Source organism: Sceloporus occidentalis, unplaced genomic scaffold (genome assembly GCF_023333645.1).
Source record: "Sceloporus occidentalis isolate IW3139 unplaced genomic scaffold, rSceOcc1.0.p SCAF_105, whole genome shotgun sequence".
Classification (NCBI taxonomy): Eukaryota; Metazoa; Chordata; class Lepidosauria; order Squamata; family Phrynosomatidae; genus Sceloporus; species Sceloporus occidentalis.
In genome coordinates, this window is record NW_028317085.1 from 385,804 (window position 1) to 409,494 (window position 23,691).

A 23,691-nucleotide genomic window follows, 5' to 3' on the forward strand; every position below is an offset into this window, starting at 1 on the left:
CCCAAAACAGTTTTGTATGATTAAATTCATGGGAGTTTTATAAAACACTTGTTTTTTTTTAGCTGTTTCTTCCTGTTCAAAACGTGTAATGACCTTCTCAGCTTATCACTCCTGAACCAGATGCTTCTTTCTCATACAATAACCATTTCCTCCCTGGGAATCCCAGCACTTAATAATTAAGGACAAAGCAGTTTAGTGGATACTTAACTAAGCGGTAGAATGATTTTTTTTTTAAAATTAAAATAAATAAATTGCGTCCAGCAATTAAAGCATTTATCATTTTGGTTTGCTTTGAATCTTGTTACAGGTGTCGGAACGTATTAACAGCTACAGTGTTGAGAGGTTGAGCAATACTCTGTAAAGGGTTTAGAAACATTTTGTGTGCAGCAATGCTTGCTGCAAGGAGATTTACGGACTTTCCATTGACATTGTGTGCATTGTGGCAGCCAGTGATGGTGTTGGGAAGTAATATTTGATGCTGTTGCAATACGTGACCATAATATGTGTGTGTCACATTTCATAATCTTTATGTTATCGTGCCCAGGGTTAAATCAGGAATTGCCACAAGCTGGCCCTCCGCTACAGACACAGAAATATATATCTATTATAGAATAGTCTGGAAGGGATACGCTGGCCTATTATAGCATTGTGTGTTTGGCCCACAATGGTTATCTCTAGTATAGATGATTATATTTAATTATTATTATTATCTGCATTGCTAAACAATGGGATTTATAAACAAATTTAAGCATTAAGTACGATATATACCTAAATTGAAAGCTATTTTATAAAACATTGGTCTACTACAATACTCCCTCAACCAGTATATCTCATGCATCTTTTTGTTCTATGATATCATTTTTTGAGCCTCAGTTTGCCTTAGCATCATTATGAATAAAAAATGTACTTTTACCAGGAAAAATACAATTTCAAGTAACACTTACTCAGGATAATGTGACCTTGCGCAGCATTTAAAATGACTTCTGAGATATGTTCAAGACCCTAACAGCAGTACTTGAATGGCAATTGGTTCATCTAAACACTAATTCAAATTGTGTTTCAGAAAGATTGATAATATCTATTTCTATGTTTGGGAATTTATGAAACTGGGGTATCACACACTAGGGGGTTTATTCAATAAACCATGGGTTTGGAGGCAAGTTACTTTAAGGACAATGAGCGGTCCCTAAACCCATTGAAAACAATGCATTTTGAGCCCGTACATGTACGGGCTTTGTCATTAAGGGGTTAAATTTTAACATTTTATCTCACTGGCCCACTAAATGTTCACTATGGATTATTGCAGGGAAAAACCTAATTTGTTTTTCCTATAAGAAGGGCTATGGTGGCTCTGCATAATACGCAGGTAAATTTGAGAATTTGGTGTGTCACCTCAGTGATCTAACTATACATTATGAAGGGTTAAAAAAAAAGAACATCACACCACAATTAACCTGCAAACACCCCAACGTTTTTAGTCTTCCTTTCTTTTCAGTTGCCTAATTGTTGTGTCTGTGATGGAAATAAACCAAATGAGGGCACAGCCCTAAATGATGAATCAATCGGCTGACATCGCTGAGGATATCTCTATGGTTTCTCTTTGTTTTTGTCGACAATGAGAACAACGTTTGAAACAGATACTGAAAACCAATGGAAAAGTTAGACGTTTGAACATCATTATGAGGACAACAAGTCTCAAATGACCCCCAGGTTATTTATAAACCTGTATACATACGTTTTTTCTTTTCCCTATTTATAAACCTGGGAATTTTTCCAGTGCAAAATTATTAAGAAAATAAATTGGTATAAGGCAAAAAAAAATTTTTTTAACTCTTTCAGTTCTATTGATTTGACAAATACAATTTGTTAATAGGGCAGATTCAGTTTAATGACTGTGCTGCACTACATATTTACATAAATGAAAACCAAAAAATGAAAAAGTAAAACCACGCAGGCCAAAAAATAGAAAATTCCAGTAATGAAATAAAATGCAAGTAAAATGCCATGCAGGTGACAAATGACTTGGTTTAAAATAAACAACATTTTTCAATATGACCCTTAGGACCTGTTTCAGGGCAGCAATTACAATAAAATGAAGGTTATTTATATGCTGATTGTAATTCCACAATCATAATGATACACTGACACTTGGCAAGTAACAATGTTTTGTCTGACGGGCAGCCAAATTCTGTCACTCTGGTGGATGGTTTAAGGGTATGTTGTTTATTGACATACAGTTTCATTAGCAATGGTCCATAAATGTGATGAAAACAACAGTGCGCTAGCTCTTTGCAACAGGAAGATCTTATATATTGACGCTTTATATGTTCACACTTTCAAATACCATATATGGGGGTCTTTATAGGGGGACATGACGTTAAAGATGCCGAACTCATTTTATTTCTATTACTGTCTGGTAATTGAGGAAGTTTTACATATCAGGCCCTGGAAAATGTAATACGCACAGGGTCAAGTGCATCTATTAGGTCAGATAAAGTGTTTTCCTGGTTTAAAAAAAATCATCACTATAATACATTTGGATACCATCAATCTCCCGGGTATATGTAGGAATGTAGTTGTTTTATGTCATCCCTGATATTGTAGCATCCCAAAATGATGCTTTCCTCAGTGGTATTTCACAGCTATCTGTGAAAGTGGGTGATTTAACAGACAATATCTATACCTCCTAACAAATAATAATGTTCTTAGGGACCATTTGCACTTAATTGATCACCACAATTAGCAAACCACTACAAAACCACTCAATATTTGTGATGGGGTATTAAGGGTGTAATACTCAAGACTAAGAATTGGCTTGTTTGCCACAGAACAATGGGTCCAGATGCCTGATCATTTTAAAGAATAACTCCATTAATGACCACTGCACCAGCAGGAAGATCAAATGCTTCATATAAAGTGGGAAACCAAGCCAGCATAATAGAGCAGAATATATCAGAACAATGTTACTACTCCAAGTTAAAGCAATTCCTAGAGCTTTTTTATGTTTGCCTTAATACCATAATCTCATGGGAAGAAAATGATGAGCCAGGTCCTATTTCACACAACACGAGACCCAACTGTAATAATGCCATTTGGTATCATTTTAAAAATAATGTCCTCAAAAAAGATCAAATACTTCTTGGGAATAGTCATTCATACAGACACTCAATTCCCATCTTCCAGCCATTGTTTCCAACTTCCCTACTTCACCCTGATTCACTTTATAATGATCACAACACGTAAAGCCTTTTTGTCCATGGTTTGTAAGGTTACTGTTACAATTTTGTAGGCTAACTGCACTTAGCTGAGTACAATGCGTGATATACAATACCTTGGTAAACTTTAATTGTGGTCTATTCACTAGAAATAGTTTTCCATGATAGCATTTATGTTACTCAGTAGTTTCAACAAACATAACACATAAAGGTTCCTGTGGCTGGGTCATCATGGACTATGTTGCACAAGCACATATGTCAATTTATAATCTGTCAATTCTTCCAAGACTTTTGGAAAACTATCTAAAACTATCTAAAATAGTATTTGTTTTGCATATTTGGGGTTTTTTTTCCTTTTTGAGATGGTCTGGCCAAAACAGTCCACCTTCTATTTGTATCTGCCTCCACCTGCATGAAATGCAGATATCCAAATGTCGAGCCAATAAGTGTCAGGAAAGCATGCCTACTGAAATATATGGGAGTGATCTCCTCGCATGGGCATGGAGATTGGCAGCATATGCCGTGCCAGGGCTGGAGGTGTCTGGAGAGGGGCAAATGAATATGGGGTAATCTGCAGCAAAATGTATTGCGGTTTGGAGTTTTCTTTGGTGTTCAGCTGGATCCGCTGGACATCAGGGCTTTCAGTCCAACGCTTTAATCTTTGGGGGTAGTTGTGTTTGGCATCTGCAAATTATCCATCCCTTTCCATATACACTAAGATCTGTATTTATTAATTGATTTTATTTTTTTACTGCTCTAAAAACTCCTTATGATGTGCTTGTTTGAAGCAGTCTCTTTGGGGCACATAGAATGAAAGATGAATATTAAAAAAAAAAATCACATCCCACACCAGCAGCAACTGAGTTAAAGATGACCCACTTATATAATTAGTGTGAAAGCCAACCGCTCCTATACAGAAACCAGGCTGAATACATGGTCATTTATTTAAAAGGGGCTGGAATTCTAAGACAAACGTTCCCTTAGCTTGCTTATCGCATTAGCATGAAGCTGAAAAGGAGCGTTAAGGATGCAAAGTTTTGACCTTGCTGGCATCTATGTGAGAAAGGGATGGATAGCAAAATAGGTTCCATTCAATTATCTCTCCATTACGTTTCCATGGAGACCGCTCTAGAGGCAGGTCAAAACTTTCTCAGTAGATGCAAACACTGCAGCGTTTCATTGAAGCCAACACAGAGGCATCCCGGTTGTTTTTTTTTGGGTTTTTCTTTTTTTTTTCTTTTCAGTCGTGTAAACGGAGCACATTATGAAGGCTTTGTATGTTTCATAAGGAGAAGTTTTACATGCAAGTCACCAACAAACACAGAGCTTGTGGATAAAAACACTAAACTGCAGAAGTGCCATATAACAGCCTTTAAATTACATTCATTTAATATTTATTAGATTACAGTTTGATGCATATATATATATATATATATATATATATATATATATAATGAGTTTGTCTGTATTCAATTAGCCAGAGAGTGGGTATTTGTTACAATACAACCATTCCACTTACTTTAAACTACCTTACCCAATAAAATTAAAAAAAATAAAAGGAGATTAAATTCTGCAAAGAGCCGACCTGCTGTGATTACAGTAATATACACAGTATCCAAAAATGAAATCCCATCTAACTGACCTCTCAGTATCCAACAACCCCACGTCCTAGAACTTAAACAAGACTCAAAAGAAAAAACTCACTCAAGTCTCGCTCTTTCCTACCTCAAAATCATATTAAGCAGTGATGTATTGGAGATCTGTGTTTTTACATTGCTTTACAGGCAATGTTTTCATGCGACTTACTTTGGCTACTCCTTGTAGCCCTACTTTGGTAAGGAAAAAAAAAGCCAGCTGTATGATTGCCAAAGATACATATCCAACCGCATATATCTGGGGTGTAATTGCTTATTAATTAAAACGAAATGTTGTGCTTTCTGTCTGTGGAACAGTGCCCAAGCTTGCCAGGGGCACCATTTACTTCACTGTAAGCAGCAATGAGAGGCTTTGGCAGTTCAAGCAGTATATTGGCACTGTTTATGTGGCTTGGATTAAAGAGGATGTCCCATGGAAGGAAATAATTTTCTTCTTGAAATACAGTGCTGTATACAAAGCTGTATGTTGGCATGAAAAAAAAACCCTTGTTTTATTCCATTTTGTTCCAATAAAGTTCCTTTTCTGCAGACCTGGTGGCTGCCATTGTTGTTAGCCTTGTCATGTTTTAGGTACCTTGCTCAAACACTACACCAAGCTGATTCTTTATGGTAATGCTAATGAAGTCTGTAACAAGGTGGGCAGCTAGATGATTAAGATCCAAGCCATTATTCTGCTTACTACAAGCAGTATGATGTTTGTCTAGTAGATTAGGCTAAGATAATAGAAGTAGAACATCTGTGAATGGGTAATATGCAGATGTCTTAAAAACAGTTTTTACAACAAAAACAAAAAATCTGGGAGTTTGAAAAAAGAGCAAAAGCAATGACCATCGCTTCATAGCTCACACTTATCTGCTTTGTGTCAGAGTAAATTATCCCAAATATAACATTATCTAATGTCTAACATTGAAAGATATCTTAGTAATCATCAAAGACGACCCTTTTTTTCTATGAATAGTTATTGACCAAGAGGTACATTTATTTATCTTATAATAGCTTCAGAATCAAAACTGTGCGGGGGGGGGGACAGGAACCAAGGAAGTTACCAATTAACTTGCATTATGGCAAATCACCATTAAACCCAACTTATTATATTTGAATTAAACAATTCAGGCTATTTTTTTGTTCAAAAACACTAAAATATTCTGGACCCTAAAAGTGTTAAATTCATAAGTTTGTGTTTTTTGAGAAACTATAGATAAACACATGGACCAAAACACAGCTGCAGTGCACTCACTCCGTGTAATCAAATTTGGAACGAGAAATAAGGCAAATTACAGTAGATTTGCAACACTCCTCCTCGTTTGCAACTGGATAAAAGTTCCCAGAACACATCTCATGAAAATAGCATGGCATCTCTTCAGAGGAATGTTAAACCACCGTGACATACTGGAATAAATTATGTGATGGTTTCATTAACGTTACTGAATACATTACAAGTTTTATTATTCTCTACCAATTTGTTTTTGGGGGAAAAAAGTGGTCTAGCTAGTAGCCTTCGTTACATTTAACAGGGACATAATAATGCATAATAATAGCCATACCTTATTTATATTGCAAAATTCAAACTGTAAATCCCAATGTCTGCCTCTCAATATCTTTGGAAATTTGAACACTGGGTGGGCATGGTATATAAAGTTCACATGGAAGCTATAGTGATTTGGGAATAAATTGATTTTACCCAGAAACCCTGCTTCCTCGAGGAGCACAGGAGAGAGAAAGCATTTTTACTTATAAATAGTTTGACATTTCCAGATTTCATATTGTTATTGCAATATATAAGCCTGAAGCGATACTTTGTGAATAAAAAGAAGGCATGTTAATGTGATGTTTAGTGACAAAACTGTTTTGTATTTTTTTTTCTAAATGTCTAAAAAATACATATATTAACAGCATCCCGATTCATTCCGAAGACATTAAGTGTTTTAATGGAATAAAAACATACAAACTATTTGTGAGAATACTCTAATATATTAATAAGCAAGAAAACGGCCCTTTCCATGCTTGATAAAAACAGGATGAGAGCCAGGATGCAACAAGGTAAGCTGGATTTGACCTGGATATCCTGAAATTCAATTAGTATAAACAATCTACTTGCCTGACTAGCAAAATGTGTTAACCCATTCACTGTATGAGACCGACGGAAATGCAGTTTCTTTGAAGAACTGCTGCTGTGGAGACTTCCTATCGTCACCCATTCGTGAGATTGCTCTGAAGGCAGCAGTAATGTCAAAATGTTAATTATTTGAAAACAAATTATTGAAGTCTGTCGGCCCTCCCCTGTACCAAAAGCATAGTGTCCATATAGTTGTATTTAATTAACTAATTTGCAATGGGGATAAGCACTGCGAGTGTGTGTCTATGCATGCATGCACAAATAGACGGTGATTAACCAACAGCTACAGAGTAAACAATTGAACCACAATTCTCACTTAACTTGTGTTTGCATTACAGAATGTCATAGTTTGCTTCCTGGATCAATGAAGAAAATGACCTGTCCTTTTAAGTGATTATATGTAATAGATCTCAATAGACATATTCTAGTAGTGGCCAATGTGTACCATGCACCAGGGGTAGAAAACAGAGCTTATCCAACTGTTCGGGAACAGCTGAAGAGCTACTTGTTGCTTACTATTGGTTTTTTTTCTTTAGGCATGTAGCAATTGCTTCCAAGACAAGTCCAAGTTAGGATAATGGTGAGCATATTTCCTGGGAACCATCAACTCATCTATCAAGATGCTACAGTTTATCCTTCTACTTTTGTTTCTGGCAGCCAGCTCATTCACTCAAGGAACAAACTGTCTTTTTTAAAATGCAGGTTGGAGTCTATTTTTCATGGACGTCAATATACGAAACCGAATGCTAATTCATACATGCATTCTTTAATTGCTGTTTTATTGTGAGGCTTCTGTCTCATTTAACTCTTCCCCTGGTATATGTATGAGGCAACCTGTTATTAAAGATATGTCAGTATTGCAGATTAACTATTATGTGCCTTTGATTTTTAGTTATTTAAAAATAACTAGTGGAATGTATGGGGCAAATTATCCTGTGTAGACAGGAAAGAACATTTAATTTACAGACACATTCTTTGCACAGGTGAATTACCATTTCACACATTTCCATCAGACAAACTAGCAATGCTAGTAGAACATTAAAAGTACAGTGTGAACCACTAAATTGAGTAAATGGCAGAAAAGGAAAGAGGGTTTTGTGTTACATTACTTGCGTTCCTTCCTTTAATCCACCTTGAAATGCCAAAAATCTCAAAGCCAGAAACTGCTGAATAAAATATACTTGATTTCATCAGGAAAGACAGACAAAAAAGAGTAGTCCTAGACTTAGGACTACCTAACACCTAGTCTTAGACATCTACAGAGCTCTGTCCATAATTAAAATATTTTCTGAATGAAACACTGGATCCTGAAATGGACAACAGACTGCTTTCTTTTTATTATTTACTAATTCAGCAGGGCTCAAGCCATAACTGGTCACTAATCTATTTTGTGATGTGTCATACAGACCGACATAAGCCTGCCATCTTTGTGTTATATCAGTTTCCTTATGGGTTTTAAACTGGATTTTACTCCATTTCGTCCTCCATACTTCATGTAGGCAGTTCACCAGAAGAAATATCCTCATAATTTAATAGTAAGCAACTATGCACTTTTTAATTGACTACATTCTTTATTCAATACAAAGGATATCCAGTAATTATACTATAGGTTGACTGCACTAGCAAGACAGTGCCTAAAATGTTTTTGAAACATTGTCAACTATGTGGATATGAATGTACCCAACGAATGGGTTCAATGAACAGTTATATTGCTAACCAAAAGACATTAATCCACCCATTATTTCAATAACCCATTATTTGCAAAGTACACATTTATAGAGGACAACAATCACAGTCAATCCTTGCATTTTAACCGTACGCTCTGCATTCCATGAATATTGCTCGGAAATGCTTTATTCTTAATAATATACTTTACAAAATATCTACAAGTCAGATATGTTTAAGTATATGTTTGCATGAATGTCCACTTTATAATAAAAATATTTGAGCAAAAGCCATTTAATGGCATGCCCTCAGAGAACATTTTTTATAAAGTTGATTACTCATCAAGCAATATTGGAGGAAGTAAATATTTTTCTTTCATTCTGACTAGGTTTAATTTAATGGCATTATGATGAAAAGCTACTTCACAGTTATTAAGTTAAGTCAATACGGGTATTTTTCCATTCAATAATAGATTCAGTAGGTGTACTCAATGGAAATCCTGAGTAACTGATAACACCTGTCCCTTAGGGACACCAATCTCATAAATTAGAAGGTATTAGGAAGAAGTGGGAATACATAGCACGTGTTAATTTATGAATCAATTTTGAGCTGAATAGGACACAAAAATATGCAAACGAGGTGGAGCGTGTCTAAATAAGCGAAGAGTTGTGATAAGGATGGAGTTCTGCTTCACTTACGATTCCAGGGGAAAACACCACATTGTCCAGGAGGCAATGTGTTTTTAAACCCTAATAGTTCCAGGGTATACTTGTAGTTTTCTGGCTTTTTGGTTTTTGGTAAGAAGATCGATGTCTTGATAAAGAGGAGTGTTTATGTTTCATAAATTGATATGTGTCAACCCAAAAAAGTCTAATCACGTTAAGGTGGAAAATGATTTACCCTGTTCCTGTACACATTGTGATAAAATTATATTTCACAATACGCACAACTGGTGCTTTGGCATTATTTACTAAAAGGTTTCACAGGAGCCAACTTACTTTCTCTCAGTCTCTGGGGTAGATACTGCACTGCTAAATCCCAGTGATTCCTTAAAAATAATTAAAAAAAAAAGGTTCATGTTAAACACAAATAATGATTTGGAAAATACAGAAATCATTATTTATTGTACTTACTTCAGTTTGTGATCGCAGCTGTAATGATGTGGAGCTGGCATCAGATTTCTCCTAAAACAGACCAGATGTGTGTTAGTCAAGAGACATCATAAAACGTGGCATGTCTACGCGAACTTTATTAAGATGGATGCCTATATGTGCTGTATGTAAATAGGGGAAATCAAAACAATTATCGTATAGGAAAGTTACACTTTATTATGCAGCTTTTTACTGTACAGGTATATATATAGTGTAAAATAATATAGTGTAATTATATTTTGAGAGAAGTCACTGTGCAACAGGGACATAACAAGTAGTGCATCAGGAAATTAGGAATTACAGAAACAAAAGGTAAGGAGTGCCCTGCCCACATGAGCCTAAAATATACAAGACTCTTGCATAAAGTCAATTTGGTTCTAAAACAGACTAATTGTTAAGAAATACAGTTAAATGTTCCATAAGGCTGGAAATCACAACACTACTCTTTACATACAGAAACTATAAAATACACATTTCTTCATAAATTATCTAAAACACAGTGTACCTGATAACAGTGATAAGCTGCAGCATATATTATCTTCAAAAAGCACATTCTAGTCACTTAATAAAGCTTGCAACCAGCTTACAAACACTGCGGACCATATTTTGAGTATTAAAGATGTCACTTTAAGTCTTCTGTGACCAAGGCTGTCCTCCCAAGTTGGTAAGGTTTAACATGTTCAGCCTAATTACAATTATATTTTGATGGAAAAATGTTGAGCTTTCCAACAGAATCCCAAACCGTTCAATATATTTTTGCACAAATTCATGGATTACTTGAACATGAAAATCTCTGCTCTTCAAGACAAAGGGGACTTTAGTGCAATAAAAACCCAAACTTTCTGGATTGATGACACTATCCTGATGAACAACAATTTGTTGTGAGCTTTGGTTTTCTATGTTTTAAGCATTTAGGCTAGATATTTTCATTGTACTTTTGGATTTATTATGAAATATACTTTCATGTATGGGAACATAATCATTCCAAATTCATAAAATCGAAAGTAAGGAAATGGGAGGGAATAGAGAAGAACAGGAAAGTAGGGAAATAATATTCATGATCATTTTAATGTTAAGAGGATCAATACGTAACCATGTTTCGCCTGTTTTTAACTTATTTTTTTCATACTTAGTGCGGGACTCACAAGGCCTTAACAACAAAATTCCCATGGGCTCAGAGAGATTACCTTTCTTTTAATAGTGGTAGCAACGTCTAGTACATGGCGCCAAAATAGAAGGAGTCATTGGTGCAACCATCACATGTGTGAGCAGGAGCATTTGTACCCGTTTGCAAATTTTTGATGCAATGTAACTCGTCAGAATTTCAATAATAAAAGTTGTTTTAAGTATGTTATCATTCTTTGAGAAAGTTGCACGTATTCTCTTTTACAAATGTTCTGATATTCTCCCAATAGAACATCTGTATTCCATTTTTCAAATATGTTTTCTTAAATTACATTGAAGGCCTGTGGCCTAATCCAGAACGCTATATTGTACGTTTATGGGTAACAGATGCCCTCCAGGAATATGCTTAGAAATAGGCATTGCCAAGTCAAAAAGATGACAATAACGTGCCATCTAAGTCTTTCAAAGTAACAGAGGCTATTAAGTAGGGCTGAAACAACTAATCGATAAAATCGATAATGAGGGATTCCCCTCACTGTCGGCCGGTCTCTCACTTCCGTCTCTCTCCCCCTCCCATACACCCCTCTGACTCCTCCCCCCTCCCATACATCACTCTGCCTCTCTACCCGGCTCCGTTACTGACTTCATAGAAGCCTCAGCGTAAGTGAAGGGCAGTAACGGAGGCTGTCTGTGCGCATCGTTTACACCCCCACCGGCTGACAGAGGATCATCCTCTCTGTCAGCCGGTGGGGGTCTGCATCGCACAGACAGCCTCCGTTACTCACCTTCACTTACGCTGAGGCTTTTATGAAGCTGCAGTGAAAGTGCCTGTCAGTAACGGAGCCGGGTAGAGAGGCAGAGCGGTGTATGGGAGGGGGGAGGAGTCAGAGGGGTGTATGGGAGCCACCCTTCCATATACCTCTGGCTCCTCCCCCTACCATTCAGCACTCTGCCTCTCTACCCGGCTCCCTGGTGTCTTGTGAACCTCCGTGGCTGACAGGAGGCAGAGTGGAGTATGGGAGGGGGAGGAGGCAAAGTGATGTATGGGAGGGGGAGGAGCCAAAGTGATGTATGGGAGGGGGAGGAGGCAGAGTGGAGTATGGGAGGGGGCAAATTGGTATATGGGAGGGGGAGGAGGCAAAGTGATGTATGGGAGGGGGAGGAGGCAGAGTGGTGTATGGGAGGGGGGAGGAGCCAAAGTGGTGTATGGGAGGGGGAGGAGCCAGAGTGGTGTATGGGAGGGGGAGGAGCCAGAGTGGTGTATGGGAGGGGGAGGAGCCAGAGTGGTGTATGGGAGGGGGAGGAGCCAGAGTGGTGTATGGGTGAGTTATAGTGGTGTATGGGGGGTATTATGAATTTCAGGGCATATAGGGCGTATAAGGCATATCGATATTAGGCATATCAGGCATAAAACATATATGGGGTAAAAGGTATATCGGGGGCTCAGTGGCATATAGGGGGTATAAGGTATATCGATATTAGGCATATCAGGGGGCATAAAACATATCTGGGGGTAAAAGGTATATCAGGGGGCTCAGTTGCATATCACTGGCATATAAGGAGTATAAGGCATATCAAGGGGCACAGTGGAATCTGGCATATAAGAGGTATAAGGCATATAGGGGGGCAGAGTGGCAAGCTGGGGGTCAGATGTGCATAACCGGGGGCAGTTTGGTAAATAAAAAAATTTAAACAAGGCTTTTTTCTCATAGTTTTTACTAAATATGAAAAATAGTTAACATATTAATTAATATTTACTAATAACTTTGTATTAAGACCTAGTTTGAGAAACACTGTGTTTGGGTTCTTGTAGCTTTTATTATTATGTCAGTAAAATAAGAAGGTGAATAGAGAGAGGCCATTGTGATAAAGAGATGAAAGTGTAAATTGTACGTTTTTTATTACATTATTTTAAATTGAAAAAAAATAAAAAAAATTTATCCGATTAATCGATTAATCGAAAAAAATAATCGTTAGTTGCAGCCCTACTATTAAGCTACTGATTTACTACACAATACAGATATGTAGACAGAAATCTGAAAATAAAAATAAACTAAAACACCACAATGAATTATAACACGAATGAGGCACAGGGAGTTCTATGACAAAATAAGTTCAAACCTCCAATAGGAATATGAAGGAGATTTTTTGTATTGCCGTTAACCTGCACTTGTCTGCCCAAAAATCTAACAGGTAAAACATATTAGTAAAAACAATAGCTAGCAAAGCACTAGGAGAAACGCATATCCTGCCTTTCTTGGATCTGAAACAATCTATGTCAGATGTTTGCAAAAACAAATAAAATATACGCCCTTGTACTTACAAGACCTATCATTTACTTCTTAACTGAGTTGTTAAATGTGCCAAAACCATAATTTCTCTGTTAAAACTATTGCCTTGCCCATGATTGTTCAGTGTTCCACTAGAGACATGCACATACAACATTTACTGACGAGGCTACTCAAAAAAAACCAGTATGATACTACCTACCCTAGCAGAAAAGTTTATAGCATAACATCTGCACTTCATATTAAACCTATCCCAACTATGTGATGCTACAGCAAAGTACTTACAAGTCAATGATCTCTCCATGATCACGTTTGAGGACCATCTCGGAACAAAGCAAGCGAGCAACACATATGAATCTAGTATCCTGGAAATTCAAGGTTAGTTGTGCCATGTGTAAAAGTTGTTTTTTTTTAATGCTACCCAGACTCATGCAGATGCATCCTGCTTTACAAAATCCTGACCCTTTTTGAACTCTTGCTGTCTTCCTTAACAACACTAATAAAAAGGTATGTGACAGCCTAGCTTACCAAAAGGCTGTTTTATGGAGGGGGGCTCATGTCCGTTAGACATTAATCAAAATACTGGTAAAAAGCCTCAGTTAATGCAACACAGCTGAAAACACTGGAATGCGGCACATAAAACACCAACAGTACATGAAAGGTTAGCTTGTACATTGTAGATAATATACATAAGAATATGCTCAATGACATGGCAAAAGTAAACTGTTTTTGGGTATTTTTTGGAATGGTTAACTGAAAAAACACTAAGTGCATGATATAAATTAACAAATCTGATTATTACCATCCTATGTTTTTTTATTTTTTTGCTGCACAATGGCGGTTACTCAATAACCTTTTTGCAGTACAACATGATGAACATTTTAAGCAATGTGACTCTAAATAAATAAGAATATAGACTTCCTTGCCAGAGTTTACCAGGCCAATCTGATTTTGAATTATTTTGGTTGACAAGGTTTTTTTAAAGGTAGTAAGCCTTAGCAGGATACAGGCAGACATGAAGCTAAACCAGACACCAGCCCTGCTCAATGATCTTGAGCATGCCAATTCCGGAGATGTGTGCGAGGACCCAATGAAGGAGAGAAAGTGCTTTACCTGCTTTCACATTCCAGCTTGGCTCATGTTCCTTGTCTCCTGAAGCCTGGCCGTACTAGCTGAGCTTGTCTTAAATCTAAAACAGCTCATTAAAGTCAAATAAGAGACATATATATATATATATATATAGGGAATTTTCATACTAGGTTGTTGACATGACCTTACAGATCATCTGTAAAAACGTCAGCACTATCCATTAAGCAACGATACCACCAAAAAAATAAACAGCAAAATAAACTGCAAACATGGATGTCTACACTGCCCAAATGGAGGCCATATGGCCCATATGGACCTCATATGGCTCTTTCCATTAAATTCTTGGACTGCACATGTCTAAAACAACAGCACCGCACTAAGACTTAAAAAATACATTGCAGTTGCCTAGAAACTCCCTTAAACCAGCAATACGTTCTTTGAACATTCAATAGATTAAGCCTATGCATTCTTTTCGGTTGGGTTGGTGTTGGGCTGAAGATTTTGGGTCAGTTCCACAATTCAATTGATCCTGTCACTTTCCCAAAACCTATATTTTACAGCCCAGCAGAGATGATACATTTGGGTAATGTCTCGAAGTTAAAATGTCTACTTTTATGATGACTTTGCAAACTATTGATATTCACATTACTTTATTTAGAACACAAACCAACATTAATTATCAACCAATTCATATCACACATATATATGTGAGCTGTGCTCTGTCAGGCACTCATACTGATTAAATCATAGAAAAGAGGGATAAAGGTATTTGGACTCTGGATGTCTTGGAAGAATGAGGAAAGTACAGACAGTGACATCATTTCATGAGCTAGTTTTGTGCTCTGGGGCTGTACGATCTTAGGAGAGAATTGTTCACTGAACACAGGTGAAGTCACTGAAGTCAAAATAAGTACAATTGATTGCACAAACAGCAAAATAAACACTGTACTGTTCATAAAGGGCATTTTCCAACTTTTTGAGCAATATCCATCCCAACACTAAACTGCCACAAAACTGTCATCACCCTATACTCACATCAATTATTTTTTTTTAACTCCAGGGTGTTTGGGAAAATATTTATTCAAAGTTTCTTGTAATATGTTGCATAATCCCCCTTCCTAATCAACTGTATAGCATTTTTCTACTAACACATTACAACATACAGTGCCAGAGTGATGTAATGTAGATGTGAAATGGGAAATTAATTCACTTATTCCCCAGTACACCAGGAACACCCACACCCTCCAAACAAATATTCCCCAAAACCATTAAGCCATCTAAATTCAAGTTTTTTTCTATCCTTGCTCAATCTCCGTATGAAAGCTATTTCTATGTACAGAAGCTGTTTATATTTGACATCAGAGACACAACTGGAAATATATAGAAGTACATTATAAAATACATGGGATGCCAGTAAACGAGTACATTTCAAATTATACACCCATACAAATAAAGGAAATGTTTTGTTTTTTAAAAGAAAAATTCAAATTCGGAAAAGAAATTCAAGCAAATTGAAAAAAAAAAATTATAATTGTTGCTTCTGAACTCTGTAAGACACAAAGGACTGCTTTTGTACCATTAACGTGTTAAAGATCCCCTAGTCATACCTATTATTCACAGCAGGAAATGCGTCTGCAGAGGAAACACATCTATAAATTTTATCATGGGAATATATCCTCGGCCAGCTGCCTCATGATTAGAAACAACGGATTCAAACTGAAGGGCAAGGAAGAGATCCAAAAGGGATTTCCCTTCTTCTATGGTTCCGGCAGGATATAGAAGAGAACTGTTTAAAGATGAAGCTTTTTTTTTTGGTTTTTGTTTTTTTTTGAAGAATCACTTCTTCAAGAAATCTATTCATAGATTCTATAGAGTGAAGAGTTTTGGTTTTTGGTAATAAATCTTCTATCTACAAGAAAAACTTAAGATGTGCTAAGCGTAGAGGTGTGAGCCTGCCAGTACAGCAACAGAGGAGATGGGATTAGGTGAGAACTCTAATACCATTTACCAAGTAAGAGCTGTACTGGAGGCTGAATCGACAGAATGTGTTGTAGTTGACTTGGTTGCAGTTTGCGAGATCTCCTGGCGAGATTAGTGATGATTAGAATAATGCTTAATCTCTATGTGGGGCTCAAACACTCAAGATATATATATATATATATATATATATACATTTTATTTTTCTCATCCCAAGAGGCAGCTATGGCCCTGACGGTGACACCTGAGCTAACAACTTTATAGGCTTCATGGTAAAGTTTTACAGGCCATGCTCATAGTCATGCTATCTGTGTGAAGTTTATCAGAGTCTTTATATGAACTTTTCTCACAAATGTTTTTTTATTATCACAATGTTAAGATAATGCTAACCATCTATATTTCCAATCCTCAAAGAAAAATGAGACACTGCATCATAGTTCTTCTAGTTTTATTTTAGTTTTTTTCTTAAAAAAACAGAGGCACAACACATTAAAACATATTTCTCAAATGTTTTTCAGAGGGGATCTGGCCAATGTTCATTGTATGATTTAAATTTGAATCATTTTCCTAAGCGCTACACATTTCCTGGCACATGTTCCAAGTGTTCTCATTAGCTGTAACAATTGCTAAAAAGTGCTCCTTATGACCCCCTGAGACCAGGAATAGTGACACATAAGATTCCCGAAAACTATGAATATGGCATAAACATGTCCCAACTGATAAATAGATTTAAAAGGAAATTATACATGAAGTGTATCCTGATATTATCACTAAATGTTCAACTCATCACTATCAACTATTCTATCAACAGCCAGCCTTTTGTTGTAACATTTTAAGGAATAAATAATAAGACCCAGTAGGGTTCTGGGTAAACATTTATGTCTCTTTTATGATTGTCAAATGACAGATATCACATTGGTATGTTGCCATAAAGCTTTATAAGGACATATATGTTCCCTCAAGGACAACTCTTCAAATCATAGTGCATGGAACACCAGCTTCTTTTCTATTTTTTTTGTTGCTTTTAATATTTTTGTTAAAATGTAGACTTTGTACACAAATTTAAAAAATGCAAAATAAACAAATGCATTTATAAATTATAAATAAAACCATATAAATCTTCTCTTTAGGGCAATGTAGTAGAGACTACAATGTTACTTATTAAGATTTACAACTACTTATAGCCAAAGTACTAACATGGCTTAAATGTACCAACGTTACAAACTGGGGCATATACTGGGGTGAAAAAGTACCTTAAATTTGTGTTTAAACATTTGTTTTATGTTTAGTATTAGAAATAGACCACAATTACAAATGATAACATTTGACCCAGTTGAGCACCCCCTCGTTCTACAAACCCTTCATGCCCATGGCATCTGTGACACACCTTTCCTGGATCAAATCCTACCTCTCTGATTGTACCTTTCGTTTCTCCTTCACTGGAACTTGCTCCTACGCACTACCGCTATCTGTTGGTGTTACTCGGGGCTCAGTCCTTGGGCCTTTAGTCTTCTCCATCTACACCTCACTTGGACAACTGATTTCTTCCTTTGATTTTCAATAGCACCTATACATCGATGACACCCTAATCTATGTCTCCTATCCCGACCTTTCTTCTAACCTGCCTGACCCACTGTCTTTCTGGAATTGCATTATGAAAGTTTAACATCTCAAAGACTGAGCTTCTGGTTATCCCGCCAACCCCTCCATCCAAAACTCATGACATCTCTATCTTCGTTGACAACTCCACAATCCAACCAACTGACCAAGTTCACTGCCTTGGTGTCAACTTCCCTCACATCCAGTCCCTAATCAAATCCTGCCACTTTCACCTGAAAAACATCTCCCGAATGCACCCATTCCTTACCCAAGAAACAACCAAAATGCTAATTGTCTCCCTTGAGATATCATATCCCTACTAACTGGTCTTACCACTCCAATCAGTCCTCAACACTGCAGCTAGATTAAACTTTTCCTGTCACTATTCCTCATCTGCTGCATCACGGTGTCAATTGCGCCATTGGCTCCTAATACCCTCCAGAATCAAATTCTGACTCTGGCCTACAGAGCCCTTAACAACTCTGCACCCGTCATATCTCTACCCTCCTATCCAAATACATGTGTAATCACCCTCTTCATTTAGGATTTCACTCGTGTTGTACCCCTTCTCTGGAATTCCTTTTTTACATTTCTTTAGACTTTGTCCCTTGTACATCACTTTCTTCCTAACAGTCTCAGCCAGCATCCTACTCAAATCACATGAACGACCAACAACCTCAACAGATCATCCTGACTCGGCCAACTCATCCCTGTCCAAACAGTCCTGTCCTACCATTTAAGTTCCCCCTCAACCACGATTAGATTGATTGAGGGACCTCTTCTCCTTTTGTACCAGTTTGGTATTGTTTGTGATTTCAAAGTATTCTACTTATTCTGTTGTAACAGCTCTACGGAATCTGCTGGTGCTTTATAAATAAATGTAATGTCATGTGAATGGTATGCCATCAACTAACTTAAAGGTGGACTTCTAATATTAATCAAAAGTGTGTAAAAATGCCTTTATTTTACTTCTTTAAACATATATAAACAAATAATTTTAATATACTTTAATCACAGATTTCACAAATTTAACTTCTAAGTTAAAGAAAGACACAAATGATGGGTGGCCTTAACGAGTGGCAACGAGTTTCACAACAAGCAAATATATTAAAAGCTTGGGATATAGATTCCGCTACCCTGGATAACAAAGAAAGTCGAAATATGTGTAGATTAGAGAATCTACGTTTTTTTGCAACATCCATATTTCAATTTAAAAGTGATTTCAGTAAAACAAAAAAATTGCCTCTAAATGCATTTAAATAACCACAGAAGGTAAAGGAGATCTGCTTCCAATGGCCCCTTTGCGCAGACAGTTAATAGTTAATGTGTGTGTTTATGTGGAAAGTGGCAATAGCAAACACTGTTATTTTCAAACTGCAGACAGCAAGCTTTTTAAAATGCATAGAAAAATATTTTCATGGTTGGATGGGTTTATTTGAATATTTTAGCGAGACATGAGAAATAAAGCTTCTTGGAAAACTGGAAAATGCAGTATTTTATAGCAGAAAGCCATTGCTTCTAATCCTAAAAAAACATACATTGGAAATGAAATAAGGGCGATAAGCCATCAGATCAATTCTATGTCTGCTTCACTTTTTTATTAATGTGCGCAGTTCAATAAAAAAAAAAAAAAGACAAATTGAGTTTTATAGAGTTCCCTTATTTTAAAAAAAGGGAACTCTATAAAAATAAATTTTACATCTTGGATGTATCAATCTATTTTGCATTTTCTATAACCTATTTTGCAAATGCTATACAACATTTTGTAGATTTTATACCACATCCAAAAGTTGTTAATTAATATATTTACTTAAAATTGAATTCAGTGAATTTTATGTACACATAAATGTTTGATATACTTGTTTGTATCTGTCCTTGCTTGCATGAATGTTATGTCTAGCGCAGTGCACCATTAGACATACACAAGCAACAAGCCAAAACATGATCTCTTGTTGCTAGCAGCTGAGGAAGCACAGGACGCATTTGATGTATAATAGAGAAACCGATAACATTACCTATGTGAAAAATCGCTGACAGCCATTTCCAGAGTCATCTCATTCGCAATGTTTATATACTGGTACCTCCAAGCTCCAATTGGTCGACAAGCAGTAATTAGGGTATCGTAGTACCCTTGCAAAAAAAAGTCATGGCAGTAAGGGTTTGTATGGGCAGTTTTTATGCATCTGATAGCTGAGAGATCCCTTTACAGCTTCATGGTATCCCTCTTGTAAATACATGGGGAAATTATGCTAAATCTCCCCATATGCATTTACACCCCCCAGGCTATTTGCCATGCAGGAGATGCATTGGACACATGAGACACCTCCAGTAAGCTCTAATGCTGGATCACCAAACATCACGGAGATCTTTCCACGCGTGGAACGCAATCCCATTGTTTCCTCCTTCAGACTGTGGAGGAGGCAGGGAGCTGCAACTTCTCCACAAGGTGTTCTTCTAAAGAATGCATATTAACCCCTTCGCGACCTTTGCCGGTTCAGGACCGTCATAACAAGAAGGTCACTAAATGACCTTTGACGGTCCTGAACCGTCAAAAAATTAAATAAGCTTAGAAAGTGATCAAGGATCACTTTCTTCGCTTAAACGGCCTTGCTGCAATGCCTCGATGTCGAGGCATTCAGCAAGGCCGAGATCGGCATCGGGGGCCATGTCTGGCCCCTCCCCGGGGCGTCAACAGCCGCCATACATTGTATGGCGGCGGACGCCCGTTTTAAAAGCGTTTAGGAGGTGTTAACCGGCTTCAAAGATGTTCCAAAGAGGAGATGGAGGCAGACTGACCAGATTTGTTAAAAAAGATTTGGAAATCATAAAACGCTGCTTGTACTTATTGCCCTATAACTTACAAAAAACAGCAAAAAAACATAAAAACATTGGGTATTTCTAAACTCAGGACAAGTAGTAGAATCTATTTAGCTAGTTTTTTTACTTGCTTTTTTAGGTGAGTAAAAGATTTTTCAAATAAAAGTCATAAAATTTGTTTTTTTTTTTCAATTTTTCACCATGTTTTTTTTATTTTTTTCATAGTAAATAAGATGATACGATCAAAATAATGGTATCTGAAGAAAGCCCATCTTGTCCTGAAAAAAACAATATATAACTTATGTGGGTACACTAAATGGGTGAGGAGAAAATTACAGCTGAACACAAGCACCACAAAAGTGTCAAAACAGCCTCGGTCCCACAGGGTACAAAACGAAAAATGAGCCCGGTCCTTAAGGGGTTAAATCACTAATGAAGTATGTTAATATGCATTTTGTTTTGGCAAAGCAAATTAGGATATGAAGCTGTCCCTTTGATACTATTCAATCAATCAGACAACATAACAGAATGGGGTTATCTGTACTTGTGACGTGCACAATTTGAAGAAGACGTATCTTACTAAAATATAATTTGTCTAATCACATTCAATTCCTTGCAATGGATATATTATAAAATAAATATACCGCTGATACTTGTGGTCTGGTTCTTGAAATTTGTAATACATATTTCCTTCTTACTGCTTCGACTACTAAGCTGGGCTGCATATCTAAAAAACATGCTATGGTGTTTCTTGGATATAAAAGGACAAACTGCACCACATTTTACATTTTGATGACTTCAATAAATGATTCACAAACATGTACCTTGTCAGTTTACTGTAAAAATACCCATTTACAATGTACGTTTTTGAAGACTGAATAATACGGAACAAAGATAAATATGTTTCTAAACGGGAAAATGTGAATAAAGACCTTGGTTTACGGCATCTGGCTATCTTATATTGTGCTGACTGAGATATTACTTTGGAGGCTATAGAAAATGTTAAGGTCTGTTTGATGTGTTCAAGGGTAACAGGATAGCCTTTTGCATCATGTCCAGTAATCCGAATAATGTGAATGTGTATCATTGTATGTATTATTAATAATCCGAAGAACAAAGGTATTTAGGCAGATTGATTGCAGCACAGATGTTTAGCTCAAATATCCACACATTCCAGATATTTCAATAGCCATTTTTTTCACAACATGATGTGCGTAACACTGAGCCAGAAACCACAGGAAGGAATCCATTCTCGACTTTCCATTCTCTAGTATCAAGGGAGCATGGGCAAGATGCTGGTAGCGCTATTACTAACGCAAGTCTATATCAATGCCGCTCCGACAGACCTCCTGGGAAGTTTACTTTCCAATACTCATTGAACACATATGGAAAAAATCTGTAGCACACAAACTGGTCCTGTGATATAACATGATTTGACTCAATCCTAAAATCACAACCTTGTAAGTTCTAGACATGCCTGGTCCTTATATGCAGATGGCATTACTAGTAGACATGTTGCAGCAGTGAGGTTGACTACTCTTTACCTTTCATCGCGAAACTATCTTTTAAAATCATACAAATGGTTTGACACAAACAGATGAGTGGCCAGCACATAGCCATTTCTCTAATGTTGCCAGGAGAATAATATGAAGAAATCACTGTAAATTTACATTTGGGATTTCTCTATGTCTCATCCAATCAACATCATGATATTATTAACATTTGGAGCTCCCGAAGGGTTGGACATTAAGGGTGTAATCAATTATCGAGCAATGTGCCAACTAAATTAATGACTGGCAAATTATATCACGATATTATCATGACATGTAACCTTCTGTTCTAGTTAACCAGTGGCAATAGTCTTTGCCTAAAGATGATAAGGAAAGTCTCATGGGGAAAAGAAAGCCTTCCTGAGCACTAAATAGCATGCTGTGGACACAAAGGTAGGTTAGCACAAAAACCTGGTTTTATCTGATCTTGATCTCCCTTGTAATTTGCCCACTGAGCAGCGGCCCACCTACAGTTTTGCCTAGTCAGGCCCTAGGCCAAAGTGTTGCTTATCACAGTACTTGGATAATAAGCCATACAGTTACCAGCGTATTTTTGTTTGACAAACATCTGAACACAACTCAAAGATGACTCCATGCTGGCTGCAAAGGTTTGTTCTATAACATATAAAATGAAATTACTCACAAGAACCCGTGGGTCACTTTCCCCCACCTGTCTGCATCTGGCGGAGGGAATGACCACCCTCCTATTGTATGTTTAGACTGATAACTGTTTATCTTTCCATAGATGTGGTTGTGAGTTGCGGCAGGAGATCAGCTATGTGATTAGGACTTTGATTTGGTATACAATCTGACGAAAAAGCTATTTTGTAGGCAATCTGTTCTTTCTAAGAAGTGTCATGCATGCACTACAAGATGTGCAATTAAAAATAATTCTGTTGCTGAAAAGCTAATACAACTAAAAATGGTGCTGATTGCTTGAATCGGGAAAACCTCATGCAGTGATATAACCCATTAAATATCTAGTTCAACAAACCACATGCTGGGTAAGTGTGTGCAAGAGCGGAAGAAACACATTATCGAAAGCACATTACTGGATACCTACATATTGCTATTATCTTCTTTTGTCGGAAAAAAACAAACTGTTTATGTGTTTAGAAAAGAAAAAGAAAAATGCTGCACCTATCTCGTAATGAACTATAATCTCCAAATAACAAGGTGTTTGTGATATTAAAATTCATTTGGGATGCCCTAGTTCTCCTGCAAAACAACACAAATTGCTCAGGAAAGCATTTCAAAGCCAAATAATATTTTATATGAACTAAACTTTTTTTTCTGTACAGCAAATGCTACCAACACCAGATTAAGACATCATAGGGTCCAAGGCAGAACACCAAATAAGAGCTCCTATGTGTTTCACATGCAGTTAGCTCTCAATAGCACAGGCGCTGCTCCTAGGGCTTTAGTCACTAAGTAAGTTGTGGAA

At 36.9% G+C, this 23,691-nt stretch overlaps 1 protein-coding gene across 1 annotated transcript in view; it reads right to left on the reverse strand.

The window, feature by feature from the left end:
- Positions 1-23,691, reverse strand: part of LOC149283365 (SAM and SH3 domain-containing protein 1-like) — a 488,451-nt gene that overhangs the window by 42,993 nt on the left and 421,767 nt on the right. Inside the window, exons 3-4 of the mRNA XM_089497605.1 lie at positions 9,785-9,835; positions 9,650-9,699 (exon numbers count right to left, since the gene is read on the reverse strand). Coding sequence (XP_089353731.1) covers positions 9,650-9,699; positions 9,785-9,835 — 101 coding nt within the window. The remainder of the gene's footprint in view (positions 1-9,649; positions 9,700-9,784; positions 9,836-23,691) is intronic.